Below are 17661 nucleotides of genomic sequence, written 5' to 3'. Positions count from 1 at the left end.
TGATCAGAATAACAGCTAAAGTGAGACGATGTCCCGTTTTTCCTCCGTAATGCTACGTGTTGTGATGTCTGTGTTTGCTTCCTTTAAAAAAAGACCCGCTGAAGGGGTCTTTGGGGCTTAACTGGTTTTAAAGCTATTGAGATTGGGACAATCCCATATCTGAGTTGGGAGGATATTCCAGTTGGAAATATATATTTCATAAACTTGATCCAAAACTTGACATAACACATACAACACAAATATGATATGCAGGACTTGCTGTTCATGAACAATTTTGTAACCTGTAGGGGGGAAACATGAACAGAAAAACTTGTGTTGTTGAGGTGAAGTCTTTTTAAAAAATAATACCTGCTGTGTAATGCCATACAGTTCACATGAGCAAATTAAAATACATATTACCCTATGAGCCAACAACACTGAGAGCTTACAGCACCAAACAGGCTGCAGTGGTTCAAGTGGGAAAATCAACAAGGTGTTCAACAAGGTGACTTTACTGCCCTGTGGAAAGTTTCGTGTGATTGAATGAATGAGCCATTGTATCATTGCTAAATTAAATGTTTTGGCAACTCGAAAGTCATGATCCCATAAAGGATGATGAAGATTTGGTCCATAGCATACTATTTATGTTATCTGTAAAATAAAAAGTTGTTAGATCGCTCATAAAACACAACTAAATGCCTTTTATTATTGGAGGCAAGTCAAAGGAGCGTCACGCAGTCTCTGCAGGAAAAGGCAGGCTGCTAAATCGAGCAGTGAGTAATCGCTCATCTGCTATCCCTCCTCGGCCCAACAGAGAGGAGCAAAACTCCTTCATGAGGAAATGTCTGCGCACTTAAAATGAGAACCTATTTTATTTTCAAGGCACTCACCTGAAAACAAATGTGAGGCAGGATTCGCGTCTTTTGTTTTTCCAAGCGGCAGCTATGAACGGGAGTAAAAAACGCTGTCAGTTAAGTAGCCTGCTAGCTATCCGTAGTTAATTGCTAAAGGGGTGCTAACGGCTAACCGTTTATCTTTACTGTGTTATTGTTATTGAGGTAGACGTGTCTTTAAGGTATAGTTTACGTAAGATATGATGTGTTGTGTGTGGTTAATCGGGGGGGACATGTCGCTGATAAACAAGTGTACTAGTAGTTGTGAGTGTTGACAGTGTAGCTTTGCCACCTGGTTCTGTTTGCTACCTGTGTTCAACAGCTAGCCACGTAAACTGCTCCTGCCTGGTGTTGACGTAGCAGCAGCAGCTAGCTTTCCTGTCCTGCTGCCAATCTCACATTGCCCAATTCTTTTTATATTAATTAGGATCTCCAACTCGTTGACAATCTCCTTAGCAAACCAAACACACCCCGAACAGCACTAATGACATGAAGAAGTGTGAGTCAAAATGCTTTAGCTGGACTTGATTGTGTTCCTGGTGCTTGTTGCATTGAGCGGATGATGAAGCGGATCATCTGGCTGATATCAGGATTAAACAGACGAATGATGAAGCTGCTTTTTGCCCTCGCTTTGATCGCCTACATTGCCTGTAAGTACTCTGAATGTCTCTAAATTGTTAAACTGTCATAGTTCCTGTGATTTTATGTCACCTGAAAACTTTGAGGAATTTAAGCTGACACAAAACAACACATTGTTTGGTGAGCCAGCCTCCTGGAGAAATGTTAAAGGGTTCAAGCTCAACATACAGAACACAACAGCTGTTTGACAGGAATGTCTCTCACCTGTTAAACTGTCATCATTCCTGTGTCTTTATGTCACCTGAAAACTTTAAGGAATTTCAACTGACACAACACATTGTTAGTTGGCTAAGCCTCCAGACTCAGTGACCTCATACAGGAAAAAGCAGCTGGAATACAGGGATGTCTGTCTGTCATCATAACTGGGAATTCATCTCCTGAACACTTTGAGAATATATTATGTCGGGGCCAAGTCTCCAGACTATCACACATTACACAAATGTTACACAAATGTTTGTTTATGAGTGTTTCCCCTTAAATGTAACATCTCAGATCCAATTGTATACGGAGAGAAGGACAGTGTTATGTTAGAAATGGAAGGGGAATTAAGCTTTTCAACTAAATGTACATCTATGGGAAGTAACTACTGTTCTAGTATTCAGTGGTTTCAGCTTCTTTAATATGAGGTCAATGTTGGCTCTTGGAAGTTTTGTTGCACAATTCGCACCGAGTTAAATCCATCTAAAAATGTCCCAGACGATTAGTTTAAAAATAATTTACAGATTAATCGATATGAAAAAAGTTGTTCATTGCAGTTTCATTGGTATTTACAAGAAGTAAATTGTTGTTGCAATTCTTGTGATGCAACATCATTTCAGTACTTCCCAGTCAACCTTTTCTATTTTTGATTGACTTGAAAACGCCCTATAATTTGGTGATGTATTTTGAACAATGTGTCTATTGAACCTCAATGGTATTCTCTTTTTTCAAAAGGCGTAATGGCAATGTTTTTTCCATACATGTTGATTTATATTTATGAAACAACTTGTTTTATTAAATATAGCCACTGTAATGGCAGATATTTATAAAGAATCTGAGCTCATCTGTTTCATTTGGTTTTCATATTTGCTGATTATTTTATCTTGTAACACGTTGTACGGATGAACTGACATTGAAGGGTCACAATGTGGCTGACAACAAGAAATCAAGATAAGTTGTTTGAGCGTCGCTGCAGTCAACAACGTCTTTGCCAAGATCTCGACAAGTCCAAGTCCAGGCACTTAGAAGCAAATGAAAATAGACTTGAGACAGATCCAATACTGTCAAAACTGATCCTATCATAAGGCTATGTTCAAATTACAAAAGTTCATACAAAAGGAAATTAGATTTTCTGCTCATTTGACACAGAAATCAGATTTTGGCTTGATTCGTCTGTGCTCCTAAATCAGATCACTTGCCATGCACCGCTGTGTGAACAGTAATACAGGAATTACTGTCTTTATCACCTCTCAATCTCTATGTCTAACTTGTTAAGACCATATATATATATATATATATATATATATATAAAGCTTAAAGGTCACCTATTGTGCAAAATCCACTTTTTTACGTCTTTTATACAAACATGTGTTCCCTCTGTGTAAAGAGATTCTGAAAGTTTCAGGAAAAAAGATTTGCTCACTTTTTGTCCTGATCCATTTATATTAGGGATGCTCCGATCGCCAATTTTGGGGCCGATCGATCGGAGCATCCCTAATTTATATAAAATCCTGTTTTACAATGAGTTGATCAGATTTTGATCACTTTATGATGTCATAAAGATTTTTTGGCTTGTGTCGCCATTAGCCAATCACCAACCAAGGTAACCCCCCCCTTATCACCTGAATCTCCTCCTAGAGCACCATTGTGTTCTTTTTAACCAAATAGGCGTGGGGAGGGGCTCCTTATTTTCATCTAAAGTAACAGACAGAGAATCAGCACTTTTGAAACAGGGCTGAAGTGTTTGGAGCCAAACACTTCAGAGACATGTTTTGTATATATCTGAGACCTATAATATATTGAGGAAAAACAGTATAATAGGGGACTTTTAAGACCAATATTCAAACTAAGATGTAATGGGCATCTCTGTTAATCCTGTATTATTGTGCCATTTCCCTGTTGTTAACAGTTATCTCTAATTAAACCTTATCACAACCAACTAGCTTGTAAGACTATGACAAAGTAGGAGACACACCATTTTTAAAACGTTATTGTAATTTATATGTACAATTTAGGGGAATTTATTGGCTGACAGGTAATAAAATATTCAGAACTATGTTTTAATTAGTGTATAATCACATGACACTATTGTGTTTTATGTTTCTGCTAAGGAGATGTTTGAGGCAATATAAAATAGATATTAAGTAGGGAACTATGACCTTTTAAGCACAGTTTAAAATATTATAATCACTATTAAATCAAATATTCCAAAAAAAAAAAGATTTAAATACCCGTTCTTTTTGAATTGTCGGTTTTTATGCAAATACATGACAATAACAAAGTATAAACAGGATAACATTAAGAATATTTGAACGTTTACAGCGTCTTCACTCACTCTATTTTGGGCAGAGTGTGAAGTTTGGTAACGTAGATCACTGTGTTGTTCCTGATTTAGCAGAGCTCACTGCTGCTATCAGATGATTACACTCCTTTAAATACCTTCATGTTATAAACACACCGCACATCTGAAATAGAAATACACATTGTTGTAATATAGTCTACTCAAAATCGGCCTATTATGGCCTGACACAGCCTTCTTAGGGGGTCAGCGCCTATATTAAGTGTGAAGATTAAATAAAATAATAATAAATACCAAGATCTGAAAGACAAGATATTTCCCGGTTGGAATTCAATACTAATGCATTCACTAATAGTCCGATTTTTTCACGGATCAGTTTTGATTATTTACAGATCAATAATGGACATCCTCCCATCAGACAATACACATGCTGAGAAAAAGAAGATAACCATGGGAGCTTTTCCTGCTCGCTTGTGTCTCTTTGGCACCTTTTCTCTTATCTACAGACTAATGTGACACGGCACTTTACATGTACTTTATTCATGATTCATTTGGTTTTCTTTTTCTCTCTTTCAGCTGTCTGGGGAACATATACCAACATGAGGTACAGTAATGAATGTCTAACTACTTCAATGTGAAATATGTACCTACTGCAGGGTAGCTGAAGTCTTGGTTTTAAAACACATTTGATCAGCAGGAGTCATTTTACCTCTTGAAGAAAAAGAAAGGTGTGATAAGATAATGGCAGCAATCTTTTCTAATCCATAGAAATACGATTTCCTTGAAGCACTCTTTTAGCAACACATGACGCACAATTCCAACACATCCATTTACAATGGGATGACATATATGTAATATCCTGTATTACTTCTAGCTTTATATTTCTATGTGTATATCTTCATATATTCAGTTAGATGGAGAACATATGCTAATTTAGCTAATAGCTTATGTCCACTTATAGGATCTCGACATGTACTGTACACATTTAACCATCAACAAACTCTAAACACATTACTTACATCTATCACACTAACCATTTTAATACTGATCTATAAAATATAAATGCCAGCACATTTATCAGTACACATAATTACAATTCATGGCAACTGTCTGAATACTTAAATCACAGTCAAATTACTGTTTGCAAGACTGGCTCAAATTAATTGTGGTAATACATCTGAGTAATGCTAATAGTGCTGACATATCTGGTGCCATAAAGCAGTGAAGCTCATAGTTTTTGTTAAACTGCAAAAAAAACCTATTACAACTGAATGTACTGGGATAGCCACCACAGTACAAGTTATTTAACTGGACAGCTATCACTTCAGATATCAATCTGGTTATATTAGACCATTATTGGGAGTGTTGCAAACCAAAGCGCTGCATTGCTTTATGGCAGTATTATATTTGTATACAATTAATCATTATCGCGATTTAACTGGGGTTGAATTTTCTGATCTATTTCCTGGTCAGTTATCCACGAATAGAACATTGACAATATCAATATATACTTTTTGATATTATGACAACAACTGACTTTTAATGGAGGATTTTACTCGTATGTAAATCGTACTGTATGTCAATGGTTGGATTGGAGGTCTTGCGTCATGTGTTGCTCACTAACGACGTGCTTCAAGTCAATAGCTATTTTCTCTGGCTTCGTGATGATTGCCGCAATCATCTTATGCCGTTCACTCGTATGAAGAGATATTTTTTGGGAGGAGCAGGAAGTTGAATGAGGTTAATCACTAGTCATGATGAGTGTGATGATTATCAGCATGAGCCATTGTGCTGCTGGGTGCAGTTTGAACTGTTTTATTGACTGTCTCCGAAGGGTTAACGTCATCAAATATGAACTATTAAAATGTAGTTTTACACTCAGTTATCAAATGCATCATATTTTTTAGACCTGATACTTACTGTGGACCGTACAGAGCTAAATCATACTGCTGCATACATATTTATTATTTGAATATGTATTACTTGGTACAAAACGGATCCCTTTCAGTTATAGCGATGTAGTTGCGATGCTAAATATATTAGCAGGATTGGTGGATTAAAGAGGTATTGATTTATTCAAAAATATTCACAAGACAAATGTTATTTCCCTCTCAAAAGGAGGGGCACGTTAAAACCAAATAATTAAAGTAATTCATCTGTTGTATTTTGAAATGAATGTATAGCGTCAAAAGTTATTATTCTAAAGATATTTGCTCTATCTTCAGTGTTTTTTTATTTATTTTTTATTTGAATGAATAATGTCCATTTGATTTAATTCGATTTTTTAAATATAATTTGCAAAATGTGTTTTTATTTTTCTAAAAACATTTTTGATCTTTAATATGTTTTCAGTTTTGTATGCATACTTCTTGTTAAACATTAAGCTGTCTTTGGCTCTTTTTCTGCTGGAACAAATGTACATTTCCCCTCTGTGGGACGAATAAAGGAATTCTGATTCTGAAGATACACGTAGAGATATTGTGATTAATGTGGGATTTTAGTCGTGTATATATCCACTGTTAATGTGTGGGTTTGTGTGTTATGTGTGCTCAATAAGTCAATATCCCTGTTTTCCCTGGCTTTGTGAAGTTGCCTTCTCTTATCCTTTCCTTGTCTTTAACTCTCTCTGATCCTAGATCAATACAAGAACACGGAGAAATGAAGATTGAGCAGAGGATTGATGAAGTGAGTCTGACACGTCTTTTACAGGTTCAATAATATCTATTGAACATTATCGCACATACTAACTCATGTATGTATTATTCCACATGTACGTGTATAAAACATTGAAGGCATTATTTTGATATGTGTTCATTTGCAACCGCTACATGCTTTAGCCTAACATTGATTTATTAGTTTGACCCTGACCAATACAGTGCAGCCTTAGCTTAGTCATTTACTGTAAGCCTGGGATGTTCGATTTCTTTTTTGCATTGCTAACACGAATCCAATTATACACTTATCACGTGACTGATAGCAAAATGTGTTGTTTTACACACTTTTCCCTTAGGGCTGAACATCAAAGTGTCCCAATTTATTAAAGGGGACCTATCTGTTAGTCTACTACAAATAAACACAACGTTTATCTTCTGTTAACTTGGTTTATTCAATCAACGTGCATAACACCAATACAGAGCCATTAGCGAACAGAGGACCTCATGCTCCAGGTCGACACAGACTAACTGCGCATGCGTTTCACAGTCTCAAGATGGCAACCTAGACTACCGTAAGGCCAGTAGTATAGGCGCAAAGAGATTACATGTTAACAATCTCATTCTATCTTTTTAAAGAAATAAACAAAACAAAAACAACTTTACATTGCATGAATCATAAAACAATCATACAGTGACTTAAAACAAAAATGTTTAAATTCCCTGAGTAGTCAACATAAATTAGGGAAACATTTAAGAAACAAATACATAAACAAAGGTGTTTTCAATGTTCCATTTCAACAGACACTTTAACCCAGATCCCATTGTCCTTCACTGAGTGCTTTTAAGAGCACAAGAGCCGAAGCTCCTTTTTTTGTGAGACAGTCAGCGAACTGAGATTTTGTGTCTGACCAACGCACCTGCTTGATCCTCTTGCTCTGTATGAGCTCCTTAATGCTACTGATTTTCAACCTGAGTCTCTTCTCTGTGACTTGTTTTGTGGACTTGAGCGCATCGACCAGAGAGTGGTTATCAGTCACACAGAGTACAGGGGGTGCATTCAGTCCAGCATTTCCAGTAATGAGCTCAGAAAATAGTGTGGCTAGAAAAATTGCATTGTCTACCCCATCTGACATGGCAAGAGTTTCCCCTGCAAGGGTACTGCGAACCACTCGTCTGATTTTCTTTGAATGCCAACAGAGGGGGGAAAACTTCCCTCTTTCTCCCATAAGTGTTATAAAAGTACCTCCCTGTGTACCTCCGTCTGGGAGGTTTCCAAATGAAGCATCACTGAAAACTATCAAGTTCAAAGCATCACTGTTTCCCAGATGTTGAAATCCGAGTGTCACCTTTTCAGACTTTAGCTTACGGATTATCTTATTAGCATCATGAACAGACTGTACTGTTGCCCCTTTTATATTAGAAGCCAAACAACATGAATCAAACATTACATCAGGTCTTGTCTGTTTAGCAACCCATAGGATCTGTCCTATTTTTGATCGTAACTGCTCTCTCTCAGTTTCGTTGAGGGGTTCATTTCTCTGTGTGGCCCGACTTGCTTGTATGGAAATAGGCTCCAGGTTCTCGATATAACGTTGTTGATGTACCTGAACTTCACCGTTAACAGTTACCAAATCCATTCCTACATAGGAGAACTTTTCATGCTCCTCACGCCCAACCTTGAATGCAGACTGCAGTTGAGGGATCACATTGGATGAAAAGTTTGATGAGCCTGCCCAAAGAAAATCATCTACATGACACGCAAGCACCCCAGTGACCTTACATTGCTCATCCAACCAGTAAAAGACTGCCGGATCCACCTGTGACACTCTACCACCAGTACTCAGCATGATTTCCTTCACTTTGTTGTACCAATATAGTGATGCATCTGCAAGACCATATACACATTTCTTTAGTTTCCATACAACATGTTGACATCCTGCCTCTAGAGGGGGGCGGATATAAATATCCCTAGATAGCTCCATACCCTGCAAGAATGCAGATTTGATGTCCATAGAATGGACTTCCCACTGGTTTTGACATATCACTGATAACATAAGTCTAAGTGAATCTGTGGCACATGTGGGGGAATATTTCGGTAACTCTTGAATATTCAGCTCTTCAAAACCTCTGGCAACCTGTCGGGCTTTAGGCACTATACCCTTGGGAGTGTCCTTAAGACTACAAACCCATCTGGTGGAAATGCATTTCTGCCCTGCATCTTCAACTTCCTCAAATACATTATTATTGTGCCAGTTCTTTATTTCTTCCTGCTTAGCTGCATCAAATGAGATGTCTTTGGTTACAAGTACATCAGCTTCTCTGTCTTCTGTTTCAATGTTGAGATTATCAACCTGTGAGATATCAATTGATTCCTTTTGCCCATCACTACCATCATTCTCTAGATTTTGCATGTTATACCAGGTTTTATATTTCCCCGTAGCCTTGCCTGATCTCCCTAAGACTCTTGCTTTAAGTAGAGTATTGTCACCTCTGTTCATATATGTTACAGTCTGTCCTGTTTTTAAACTCACACCTGCAGAAGGGGCAGGATTATTATGGGCATTAGGCCTATGCGCCATTTCAGTTTGTGTTACGCTACTCAAAGTGTTTGGAGGATCGATCGCTTCACTTGTATTGGCTTCCCTGTCACCGAACTGTTGTTCATTCTCTGTATTTTGCTCACTGTCTAAACTACCAGTTGCATTGTTTATACCTTGCTCACTTCCTGCTTCTGTGTCAGCATCATTTTGTACCATTTGCTCTTCATTAACCTTTGTGTTCACCTTGGAAAGCCTAGAGTGATGCACTCTCACTAGGCAACCACCATGCCTCACAAAAACAACAGCCCCATCCTGACCAATAACTATCCCTGGTCCTTTCCACTCAGTGCATTCAGCTCGTTTGTAATACACCTTGTCACCCATCTCATATTTCTCATTTGTGGGTCTGAGCTGCTTACGTAGTGCTCGTCTTATCCTTTCTGAGCACTCTGCTTCAGTAAATGCTTTTCTAGAGGCATGCAAGGCTGAAATGTGCTCTCCTACTCTAGCACTCATAGTGGTACCTTGTGACGGTTGCCTTTGTTGTCCAACTTGTCCAAACTGCTGCGTTGTTGGACGTCTGAATCTTCCTTGTGAGCGTTGCTCTGTGAATAACGCTTCATCGTTAACTTGTATTCCGTTTGATGTGCCGCCTTGCACTCTCCCCCCAAAGATCCTCTTCAGCGCGGACTTCATTGCAGCAAACGTTACATCTGTACACGCAGTCAGCGCCATTTGTCTATTTTTCTCGTCTAGACAAGCCGTGTCCAAAAGTTTAAAAATTAGCACGGCGTCAGGAAGAGTCATGTCGTACTTTTTCATTCGGTTGTATCGCTGTTCAAAGTCAATCACATAGTCCGCCATGGACACGGAGCTCTCCTTTTTGATACAGTCAAAAAAAGAGTAAGCATCGTATGCGCGGTCTCTCTCTTCTTTGAGAAACATGCCATCTAGTTTTGCTAGCAGTGTGTCCATACCATTGTTGTTGTTCAAATCCACAGCGGGTATTTCCATGGCGATGTCCCTTGCCCTTCCTTCCAGCCCCAGGACAACGGCGAGGGCTTGTTTCTTCTTATCAAGTTCAGTAACCAGCTTCCAAATGGCGATTTTCATTTTTCCAACACTCGTATGGTCGGGATTCGTCGAACTTCGGTGGAACTTTGTAGTTAGCAGTAGCCATCTTCTGCTAACCATCCTCTGCTACCAATGTTAGTCTACTACAAATAAACACAACGTTTATCTTCTGTTAACTTGGTTTATTCAATCAACGTGCATAACACCAATACAGAGCCATTAGCGAACAGAGGACCTCATGCTCCAGGTCGACACAGACTAACTGCGCATGCGTTTCACAGTCTCAAGATGGCAACCTAGACTACCGTAAGGCCAGTAGTATAGGCGCAAAGAGATTACATGTTAACACTATCATGCAAAATGCACTTTTGTACGTCTTTTATACATGAATATGAGTACAGAGTTTCAGTTAGATTTATTTTCGCTGGTCAACATGTCCGTTAAAGTTTAAATCTTCCGGACAAAATTAGAAAAGTGCCGGTCAAAGGTCTTTAAAACAAATGAATAACGACTCTATATAATCATATACGAATAAAACACGGAGGACAGAGATCTATTTTTCTCCCCCTCTTCTGAGAGCCCAGCAGCTGATCAGAGCATGCTCCCCTCTCCTGCAGGGGGGCGTGGTCAGCTGCAGCTCAATTGCACTAAAGCTACGTCACAGAATCAGCCCCTGCAAAAACAGGGCTGGAAAGAGCAAATGGAGCTAAATGATTTGTTTGGTATTTTGAAAAAAAACATGTTTTATATAGGTATGGCCCTACAATATATTGTTCAAATATAGCATGATAGGTCCACTTTAAAGGGGACCTATCATGCAAAATGCACTTTTGTACGTCTTTTATACATGAATATGTGTCCCCGGCAGTGACGTGCGGTGAGGTTCATGGCTGGTGAGGCACTGACTCTTTCAGAGTCAGATTTACAAATATCATATTTTGACCATAATCGACATATTCGGTTATTTTCAAAAGCTTTTTTAGTCTGATGCTTCGATTCATTTTAAACAGACCGTTCAACAAAAGGATACCCAAAATCTAAATATTGGATTGTTCTTTCTTAGTATGATCCCATTTTCATTACAATTGGGGTCTTACCTTGACTTGAAGATGAAGTCCATGCTTTCCTTCTGGACAACAATCTCTATTACTTTTTTGTAAAAGTCCTCCTTATCTTCCTCTAGTTTCAAAAGTCTAGTTTGTTGTTTGCGTCGCGTCTACCGCCATGGTCTACCCCGTCCCTGCGTAGAATAACAGTAGCAACAAGAACCTGTGGGCTCACTTGCGCCCCCTTCAGTGCGGCAGAGGTTATGGCTGCCTCTCCTGGTGCTTTTTTCATTGCCGTTGTATGATGAGACCAGCGAGCCTAAATATCATATATACGTGAAATAAGTTATTTAGAGACTATGGATGGCGAGGATAAATGTAATAAAGGGATCTACAAACATTACATTGGTGACATACAGTGAGATGGTGCAGGCATGCGCTTAGGGCCCGCTTTCCAGCCAGTTTCTGTGGGGTGACGCATTCTGAGGTGAGGCAGATCTCATCTGTGCCTCACCTCACCACACAGTAACTGGCTTGAGCGCGCTCACAAAATAAGTGCCCGCGTTAAATTAGTGCCCGCGCTCCAGCCAGTTACTGTGGGCTTACGTGAGGCAGAGCTCGTCCCTGCCTCACTTCTCATCGCTACCCGTAGTTGTAGCGGAGGAGCTCTGCAAATTTGCTGATTTTGACTATAAAAAGCGATTGGAATCATACATAAATCACATTTACAAGTTACAACACAGATCAGTGGAGACATTTTATTATTATTACTATTTAGTTTTTCTTTAGTTGTTTTTCCGTTACATTAGAGTATGACAGGTGAGGCTCTGCCTCCCCTGCCTCCCCTGCCTCCCCTGACTGCACGTCGCTGGTCCCCGGTGTGTCAGGGAACTCACCAAGTGTCAGAAAACACAACCCTCTCTCTTTTCCTCCATACCCAAATCTCTAAAAAAGGGGCTGCAACGGATCTGATAAAAACTGATCTAGATTTGAACACTGTCCTGACGTCAGGACGGTGGTGCTACGGCTATTGGTAAATTCTCAACCTATCAGGGGAATGAGAGGTTGGGCCACGGCCGGCCATTGCTGCTCGAAAGCTCTGGAGACGCTGTAGTACATATGCCAGGCCTGTAAGTGGCGCTGTAGTCTGCCACAAAAGCAGCGAAGAAGACTTCCCTTGCATCGTTGCCATGGTTGCCATGGTTGCTCTTCTGTTTATTCGCCGCTGTGGCTCTTTTTCTCCCTCCCCGAGGCAAGCGTTTGCGCCTCCTGCTTTAAAACAAATGAATAATGACTCTATATAATCGTATGTAAGGGATAATGTGCAGCGACGCGGTCATTATGGGGAAAAGAACACCGACAGGCTGATCAGGAGCCCGACACGAAGCGGAGGGATCTAGATCGGCATGAAGGCACATTATGCAATGTGCACATTATCCCGCTTATTACACGGCCACATTCTCGACAAAGTAACGACATGACTCCCAATATTAATTGAAATGCTTTTATGGATTTAGAAAATGATTTTATTGATTTAAAAAATAGTTTTATGTATTGATTTAAATTGACATGCATCCGCTAAGAAAAATAGTCCGTTGTTACTGTTTGAACTAACGTAGCAACGGCAGGAACTGCTTCGATAGTGTTTTTGAGGAGCTTTTTGATTACAGATTTGAAAACATCTTTGCTTGCTTTAAAAGTAGCACACTTCATGATGTCAAACCTTGGAAAGTATCTAGATATCCCTGCCCTAATGCCAAAGTAACTGCCAACTGAATATGTGTCGCCGTTTGATGTCTATGTCTGGACCGCTGCGTAAAAAGGAGGGTTTCTGCCCCATTACTTCTCTTCTTACTTCTATAAGAATAAAACACGGTGGACGGAGATCTCTTTTTCTCCCCCTCTTCTCCCCTCTGCAGTCTAGCAGCTGATCTCAGAGCACGCTCCCCTCTCCTGTATGGCGTTATATTTGTGCCTCTATCCTGAGCACGCAATGAAACATGTTGAGCATAGAAAATGCGATTGAGCGCGCACTTGAACATTTTTGAGCACAGAGAAATATATTTTCTCTCGTAAAACTCATGCTCCGTGCGCAAGCAGACCGCTGCACACGCTCTCTCTCCCCCGCTCGCTCGACCTCTCCAGCCTGCGCGCGCTCAGCTTTGCCTGCGCGCGCTCAGCTTTGCCTGCGCGCGCTCAGCTTTGCCTGGGCTCGCTCAGCTTTGCCTGCGCGCGCTCAGCTTTGCCTGCGCGCGCTCAAGTTGTCACAGCGTTACAAATGTGCCACAAAACCAACCAATCGGAGAACTCGAGAAGGTCAATTCTGATTGGCTGGTCCAGCGCCATGTAGAGAGAAGAGTTGCTTCAGCGGAAGTCCAAAATGCTTGATCGTCACGTGGTTCAGAGAGACTCAGAAAGTTCCCGGAAGTTCGTGGCGGGCCATTTGAATCACGATTTGAATGCATTAATAACAGGCTATAAATGCAATTTTTGGTAATTAGTGGTCAATAAAGGTTTTGATTTGCAATATTTATACAACATATCGATATGTGTATGTAGTTACATCAATGTGTGTTTTTTTTTTAAATGTGCTAATATTTGAGGATTAAGATAAAATAAGAAGTAGCCTACTTTATTGATACCAATTGGGGAAATGTTTACGCTGCAGCAGCAAAAGACAAGGAGGCATTGTACATTAGACAGTTAAGAGACTATAATTAAACAATCGAAAATGTGAACATCTTAAATAGAAATAACATAGCATTACAACGTAGAAAATATACATAGTGTGAACAGCTATCTTACCTGTTAACATACATGTTAGGCTAACGTTGCCTTGGTTAAAGAGCCTGTTGTTTATTGCTTTGAATTCTTTAAAACAAATATTATCTTCTTAAACCTGTATGGTAGTCAGGAGCATCACATCCTAATGTTTATTGATATATTTAGAGGGTGGGAAGGAAGGTTTCAAAATTCTGATTAGATACATTTCTACCATTTCCTTAATTCATGGTGGTTTCAGTAATCCTATGGTAATTGAGGACACAAGTAATCTAAAGTACTAATGTAATCTTTATGACTTTCAGAAAGGACAGGAGACCCACAGGTGCCTATATCAATGATTGTCAACTGACAGCACAATGAGTCAAAGGACTAGCAGCAGCAGCATGATGATGATGTTAAATGTGTTGTTTTTGGAACATCCATTGTAAATAAATGGAATTCAATAAACATTGAATAGCATATCATGCAGTTTGTCTGTGCCTTTTCCTCCGTGTTGTCCGGCATATCGTCTCACCCATGGTTTGCTGTGCTGCCTAGGGATGCTCCAAGCGCTCAGAGAAAGGAGTACACATGCAAAGTTTCCCCACTGACACAGAGAGGAGGAAAGAATGGCTGGCTCAAGTCAGCAGGAGCAATTTAACTATCACAAAAGACAACAACAGCAACAACATATGTGAGGTAATCACATTTTTCACAAAACGAAGACCACACCATTGGGAAGCTTAATGTCTGTTTAATCAAAATAAGGAACAGGGAGAGGCTTGCAAAACTCTGGGAGGTGAGACTCAGGTGCAGGGTGAGGGTCTCAGTGCAGGTCTTCAGGCTCCATTGAATCCCCCTGGGGTTCTTGTGCTGAGAGAGGGAGACAGGAGAAAGGGTTAGATACATCTAGCAACCTATAGGATGGGAAATTGCTGACCTATTTGAAACTTACCATGTGTTTTCACTCTCACTTAAGTCCCTCTCCCTTTGCCATCAATCCAAAATCAGCTGAGCTGCAACATAATACAGACAGGTAATAATCAACAGAATCACAAGGACATTATGGCTCTGCTAAAAACACTCACCCATAAGTTATGTTTTTGTTTACTGTTTAGAAGTCTCAAATATGCACTCTACATCCATATCAATAGCGATGTATCACACAAATAGCTCTCTTCCTTATTATTGTGTCACGTTAACTATATTATACTAGCTGGAACTCCAAAATGGATATCCTCATTTCTCCACCCACTACAATCACACGCCCCAATGTTATATTTAACTAATATGTAACTCCCTCCACCCCGGATAAAAGCACGTTAATAAGCCCCTTTTCTCTAATTCCACAACGTTGGAAGAAATAACATTAAGAGAACGGAATAATAGGCTGTTCATGGTTAACGTGTGTTGTTGCTAACTTTAGCCGGTATCCTAGCCTCATCTGTCCGGTTGAAAATTAACGCAAGCATATGCCCATTGTAGAACAGGAAACAGAAGTTGGTACAGGTTCTGGTCAACCCAACACTGTGATAGAGAGAGAAACATGTTTTGTCATTCTGCCACCTCTAATGCTTACAGCAAGTAATCAATACCTCAGAAGGGTTCATGTAGCTACATGTAGGCTACGGTTTGTTAGCGGTTTGCTTAAACTACCCCTATAGCTATGTTGCCGGCTAGCAAACTCAGGCATTGCAAACAATAACGTGATATCAGAAAACTAGAAATGTATAACTCACCTGACACTGTGGCGTGCTATTCTCTTCATTCGAGTCTGTCATGTCCTGTAAATGTCAACGATAGATGTGTAATAAGAACGTCAACAGCCTGATGGCAACCGAAAATCCCTCTCTCATCTCAGATAGAAGATATGATTGGAGACGACCAGCCAATCAGAATTGACCTTCTCGAGTTCTCCGATTGGTTGGTTTTGTGGCACATTTGTAACGCTGTGACAACTTGAGCGAGCGCAGGCAAAGCTGAGCGCGCACAGGCTGGAGAGGTCGAGCGAGCGGGGGAGAGAGAGCGCGTGCAGCGGTCTGCTTGCGCACGGAGCAGGAGTTTTATGAGAGAAAATATATTTATCTGTGCTCAAAACTGTTCAAGTGCGCGCTCAATAGCATTTTCTATGCTCAACATGTTTCATTGCGTGCTCAGGATAGAGGCACAAATATAACGCCATACTCCTGCAGGGGGGCGTGGTCAGCTGCAGCTCACAGAATCAGCACCCTGTAAAAACAGCGCTGGAAAGAGCAAATAGAGCGAAATGAGGCATGGCTAAAATGCAGGATTTTTGGTATTTTGAAAAAAAAACTATATTTATTTGGGTATGGCCCTACAATATATTGTTCAAATATAGCATGATAGGTGTCCTTTAAATGAGAAACTTTAATACATTATAACAGATGTGTTTAATACATGGACAAACTTTAAACAATGGCTAAATTATTAGTCCTATGTTTAAAAAACACAAAACAAAGGGCATATTTTGTATCACCTTTTTAAGTAAAACACCTCAGTTATAAATTGTATTTAAATGATGTGTGACATTTTAATTGCTAACTGGTATGGCCATGAAATGATTAAAAAAGGTACAAATAAAAGTATATATTTTTGTGTACATTTAAGCATTCAAGTGCTGCATGATCTGCTGCTAGTCTCCAAATGAGATTTTCTCAGGTGGTTCCTGAGTGTTTCCTGAGGTGTTGATGAGTCTCTAGGTCAACAATCACCAAAACACAAGTGGTACTCGAATCCACTCTGTGTTTAATTTGTGTATTGTGTTCTTCCTTGAGCCACTTTTCCAACGTTTATGACAATTAGGCCAGTAGTGTTTTCGTTATCCTGCTGACAGACAAACAATCCAACCCAAAACTCTCTAGGTGGAGGTTATGATCATCACCATGTGTGCCATTTATTGTATTTGTAATTAATCTTGAAGGCCCTCCTAATCTACTTATCACGCTGTATTTAACTTCACATAACCTCATTGACTAGTGGATCAATGTAATGTTAACATACACATAAAGTGTTGTAGGCAACTAGACTACTATTCTAATTGGAAAAATTAATTCACACTGCATGGTGTATCATGGTTTGGCTGTGCAGATATTTCCCAAGCCAATTGTATTTGTAATCTTTGTTGTGCAATGAGATGTCTATTATGAAACTTGTTAGGTATTGCAACCACTTCAGGAAACAAACTAAAAGTCGCTGAGAGGCTTAGGATTGAACCTTGTTGCCTTTTTTCTGACATGCTTTCAAAAATGAATGCTGCGATCTAAATTTTCACTTTCTTAATTAAATGATAATGGTCAACTTGTATAATAACGAGCACATACATATGATTTGAAGAATCCAACTTTCATCAGAGTTGGGGTCACACCCTACACTAACCTACTCCATAATTGATCACAAAATAATAATATTATAAACAAAGACCAAAACTAAAGTAGGAACAATCAAAACCCTTATAAAATGAACTACATACATCACCGCTTTCGGACTTTCAGGGCTGCTACAAGTATATTGAATGCAAATTAGTGAATGGTCCAAATGGAGGAAGTTTTTTCAAGT

General features: G+C 39.6%; 1 protein-coding gene across 5 annotated transcripts in view; it reads left to right on the top strand.

Annotated features, from left to right (window-relative positions):
- The first annotated feature begins 734 nt into the window (after positions 1-734).
- Positions 735-17661, top strand: part of uxs1 (UDP-glucuronate decarboxylase 1) — a 49618-nt gene continuing 32691 nt past the window's right edge. For 2 of the 5 annotated variants that reach the window (XM_034213769.1, XM_034213765.1), the window contains exons 1-3: positions 759-1522; positions 4585-4612; positions 6645-6693. In XM_034213769.1, the coding sequence (XP_034069660.1) occupies positions 1432-1522; positions 4585-4612; positions 6645-6693 (168 nt within the window). In that variant the 5' untranslated portion in view covers positions 759-1431. The other 3 variants (XM_034213768.1, XM_034213767.1, XM_034213766.1) reach the window with 3 other exon arrangements.

Source organism: Gymnodraco acuticeps, unplaced genomic scaffold (assembly GCF_902827175.1).
Source record: "Gymnodraco acuticeps unplaced genomic scaffold, fGymAcu1.1, whole genome shotgun sequence".
Classification (NCBI taxonomy): Eukaryota; Metazoa; Chordata; class Actinopteri; order Perciformes; family Bathydraconidae; genus Gymnodraco; species Gymnodraco acuticeps.
Note: the sequence above shows the minus strand (reverse complement) of the source record. Positions and strands in the feature narration are given on the sequence as shown.